This window comes from Nestor notabilis, unplaced genomic scaffold (genome assembly GCF_000696875.1).
Source record: "Nestor notabilis isolate BGI_N333 unplaced genomic scaffold, ASM69687v1 scaffold5851, whole genome shotgun sequence".
Taxonomy (NCBI): Eukaryota; Metazoa; Chordata; class Aves; order Psittaciformes; family Psittacidae; genus Nestor; species Nestor notabilis.
The window spans coordinates 2912-7615 of NW_009915103.1; the positions used below are offsets into that span (position 1 = coordinate 2912).

General features: G+C 47.7%; 1 protein-coding gene across 1 annotated transcript in view; it reads right to left on the minus strand.

Annotated features, from left to right (window-relative positions):
- Positions 1-2815: 2815 nt before the first annotated feature.
- Positions 2816-4704, minus strand: part of PPME1 (protein phosphatase methylesterase 1) — a 17499-nt gene continuing 15610 nt past the window's right edge. Inside the window, exon 13 of the mRNA XM_010023961.1 lies at positions 2816-3513. Within this exon, the coding sequence (XP_010022263.1) occupies positions 3495-3513 (19 nt within the window). The 3' untranslated portion in view covers positions 2816-3494. The remainder of the gene's footprint in view (positions 3514-4704) is intronic.

Consider the following 4704-nt stretch of genomic DNA (forward strand, 5'->3'; position numbering starts at 1 on the left):
ATGGCCGCCTCTGGCCTCGCTCCAGCAGCTCCACATCCCTCTTGTGCTGTTCCCCAGAGCTGGATCAGGGCTGCAGGGGGGGTGTCCCCAGAGCACAGCAGAGGGGCAGGATCCCCTCCCTGAGCTGCTGCCATCCCAGCAATCAGGGCTGGAATGGGCTTGCCCAGGTTGCTCAGTCCCTTCCCTTGCCAAAAGCGGGGCAGGAGGGAAGATTCCCTAGAGCTGCACCACGTCTGATAACCCACTGTTGTAGTCAGAGGGAAGAAACCCCTGTGGACAGCCTGAGGATCTCTGTATTGCAACCACAGCCACAAGAAGCATCAGTACTTTTAACTGGCTTTGGTATCATCTCCCACCCACTTCACGTCTGGACCAGGGCTGGCTGAAGACAAAGACAAGGCTCAGAAGAGAAGTGAGCTCCGACAACAACATGATTCAGCAACCAAACACAGAGCGGCTGCGTCCATATGAACCTATCAGCCCAGTCACCACCAGTTCCAAACATCAGCACAGAGGAGTTGTGCTGGTTAAATGTGTGCAGAGACAGGCATTGAGCTCAGAGTGAGCAGGATCTGTAGTCAAAGCAAAACTATGTGCTTTGGCATACAGGAAATAGCTCTTTCCAGCAATCCCAATGCTACTGTGATGGCCAAGGCACCAATGGCTTGGTCTGGAGCACATAATCCAGGAACTGGGTTTGATTTGAGTGAGCCCTGTGATTAACTCAAACTGCATCTTCTGCTCCTGCCAAGCCTTGGGATTTTCCATTGTGAAAGTTTCCACTGATCCTCAATCCAACAACTGGAACAAATCAAGAGAGATTGCACAGAATCATCAAATCCCAGCCTGGTTTGGGTTGAAGGGACCTTAGAGCTCCAGTCTCAATCCCCTGCCACAAGCAGGGACACCTTCCACTAGAACAGGTTGCTCCAAGCTCATTCCTATCCCCACAGGCCTTTGTCCAAAGCTGGTAATTTGGGGGGATTTTCTACATGTCCCCATTTTTCATGAGTCAAAGAGAACATCTCTCCTCTCTGCATTTAATTTCACCACAGCCTGTGCTATCCTTCACCTAACATCATTCATCTTTGCCTGCAGCTCCCTCAAACAGGAGAAGAAGAAACCACAACAGGAGCATTAATACTCTTCACACAGTCACAAAATGCATGTGGCTTGAAACAGCCAAAAGGAATTATTTCCCCTCGACCCCCCCAGTGCTGCTGCTGTCCCTGTTGTCACCTCTTAGTGAAGCCAGGACTATGTGAGCCCCTGCACCTCTTCTGTGTGTCAGGGCTGAGAGCTCGGCACGGAGCAATGTCACATTCAAGAGGCTGTTGAATTCTTTATTATTTTCTACTCACTTCTCAAATGTTAACAACAAAATAGAATTCCAGGGAGCCCAGAGGATTCAGAAACAGTCATTCATCTTCCAGTGGGGCTTTTATGGGATACAAAACGGATTTGCTTTTCCATGGAGGGTTTTGTTGGTTTAAGCTCTCACAAAGTGGAAAAGCAAATGAAAGGGATGAGAGGCAAAGGCAAGGAGTTACCACAATGAATCCCTCAAAGCCAGATCCTCCAACGTTACTTCAGCACGGAGGAATGTGGCTTTACCAAGATCATTCATGAGTATGACAACAGGCACATGCTTAACCAGCCCGTGAAGTGAGACTCTGGACATAACACACTGTATTACTTCATCTCTAACAGTTTGACCACAGGAATCATCTGGAAAGGACCAAGAATTCTGCCAGTCTTCAGGATACAGCTTGGGAAAAGTGCTATTTGGATCTCAGCTCCATTTACTCCATCAGCAACTAAACCAGGGGTGGACATTACATCAAGGTCATAGTAATGGAAGAATTAACACAGTGACTTACAGAGGGAAGTGCTGGGGGTGAACAATTGCTCTTTTAACACCTGAGTGCCAATGGGTGGCGTGCCAGGAGAGAGGAGAGCTCTCTGGGATGAGGCTTGTCTCTAATCCAGGCATTTCCCACCCTGACGGGTCAGGGAAGGGACACAGAGCAAGGCCACAACCACTGTGTCCGGGGCTCACATGCGAATGAAGCGGAGGAGATGAGGGAGGTCTCCATCAGGGTGAACACCAAAGTCCAACCAGGCTTCGCCAGCTCTTCACACCATCTCCCTTCACCCCACCTGCACCTCTCGAAGGCCAAGAATTCATGACAGCTCTTGTCACAGGACGTAGACATCACAGCTCCCCAAATCAGGCCAACAACAGAACTCTGCCTCAGCAAAACAGCGTTAAACGCTGCTTTCATCATACAGCATCGAGGGGGTATGGACACAAGGCAAAGGAAAAAGGGATTTCAGACATCCACTGGCAAAACATTGAGGAAAACTGCTCCAAAACGTGTCTGCTTGCTCTTAGAGTGATTGCTTTCAGCAACCTGGCCAACTGTCTGTGGATAATTTAACCCTGAAGCAAAGCTCTCCGTGCAACTATGGCATTTACATGGATATCTGGAAGGCAGGCAGCAAACTGGGCGAGGGTGACAGTGAAAACAAGGTCTTTCCTCCAATACTGGGGAGTACTGGAGCAATGCAGCAGCAGCTCCACCTCTGCAGCAGCAGGACTGGCTCCAAACTCTTCCAGGGTTTTATTTCACTAGCATCTTCCATTTCTTTCATCCAAAAGGTGCTGCTCTCTGCTCAGTTGTGTGTAGCGGTGACAAGGAGGGAGGCAGAAACATTCCAGGCCAGTTGAGCATGTTGTTACTGCTGCTCTTGGGTCTTCCCCATAAACAGAGGCCCAGAGGCTCCTGCCTGTTATCTGTCTGCAGCAGACGGAGTTATCCAGGATGTTTTTCTCAGCAAGAACTTGAAAGGAGTATTAAGAAAGCTGCAAGACTCTGCCATGGAGCTCAGGGTCCCCCCTCATCTTTTTGGTTTACAGTCCCATCCAACCTTGCTCAGGGAACAGCATCTGGGCTCTTCCTGCAGCTTAACCCATAAGGTTGGCATTGGTGAGGCAAAACCTGAGCTCCCAATGAAGCCAATTCCTTGTTGCTTTAGGGGAAAGAAACGTGTATAAAAAGCAAACCTAAGGGGCACTTCAAAAATGATGAGTCAATTCCATGGAGAAATCCTGAACCCTTTGGCTACGCTGCAATGTCCTCAGTGGCTCTGGACTGCCAACAGCCCCTTTGCAGTTGGGTCCAAGAAAGCCTGAGAATTGATGGAGTTATGATCAACTACTTGGGATTTCAGGAGGTCCTTCCTTGTGGCAGCAGAGAGGAGCCCACTTCTGAGGGCCTGAAGAGCTTCTCGTGGTCTTCAGTTCAAGCTGCTCCCCAGGAAGGAAGTCCCTAAACATTTACACATTCTGGAGAACTAGTTCTAAGGGGATGAATCTGACACCAACTTCTCACTGCCGCTGAACTGGAGAGATGAAAGGATATGGATACATCACAGTGGCCTCTGGTGCAGTTTATTTACAACAGGACTCAGTGCTGGAGAACACCAGGGTATTAACAAGCAGGAAACACACTAGGAGGGAAAAAGGAGAGTGGAAGAGAGGTCACACGTTAAAATCAAGGTATTCTCTGCAGATTGGCTCTGAAAAAGCCTAAATTTAGCTGATAAACAAGGCCAAAAAGAGTCTATCACGCAGAATAAAAGCAGCATTGATGCACTTAACAGTAACTTGTAAGCTACATTAAGTAGTGAGAAGCACAAAAGCTGCATATGTGGCTGTCTATGGCTTAAAGGACACACAAGCCACCTCCCTTCCTCCAACCCTCTTGTTTTAAACCTGCTTTTGCTACATTCATAATAGCAGGAGCAAGAGGCTGGACCTTCCAGTCAGCACAGGCTGCCCAATACCTGGTGGAGATCCAATATGACACTGCAGTGCTTTGGTCTTCTCCCTTTCCCACTACACATCAACCTACACCATATCCTTGCATTGGGTTTAAAATATGCAGCCCACAGTCCTGCATTTCTACTGCTTAATCCCCAAAGGCACAGGATGAAGGAGGATGAGAGGAAGAGATCATCCAGCAATACCTCTTTAGTGGTGCCAGTGTTACAGCACCACGTATTTCGGGGCTTATAGCTTTTGTTGAAGACTTCTTAGCTAAAAGCAGGATGATTTTTCAGGACTGCTTAAGAAACTGCTTAAAAACCTGCTTATTTTACCATCCACCTGAAAGATGATCCCAAAACAGATCAGCACCTTCTGAGGTTGGTTTATTTACTAGTTTATGGTGCGTAACTAAGATTTGGGGAGTTTTTCCAATCAACCTTATCAGTCACAACCTACCCTCTCTACTGTGACCTGGCAGAGACCTGGTTTCTCCTGTTCATTCTGATATGAAAACATACAAGGAAGTCTGCAAAGAGAAGCACATCCTTTACCTGTCTAATCCCACCAGTATTTCTTGGCCAAAGAAGTGTGGTGCAAGTTCTTTCCAAAACACAGGGCCTTGATTCCTTAAGTAAAATATTATTTAAACTAAATACCGTAACATTTGTACTTCTGCCTCCTGGTAGGCTGTAAAGAACAAAACTGGCTTGGGACTATTTGCTCCTCCCATCCAAGGAAGGAGATTTCATTAAGATAATTGAATACGGGAGAAGTTTAGAGAGAACATAATAAACATCAATTCACAGAATCCCAGCCTGGTTTTGGTTGAAGGGCCTTAAAGCTCCTCCAGCTCCAACCCCTGCCCCGGGCAG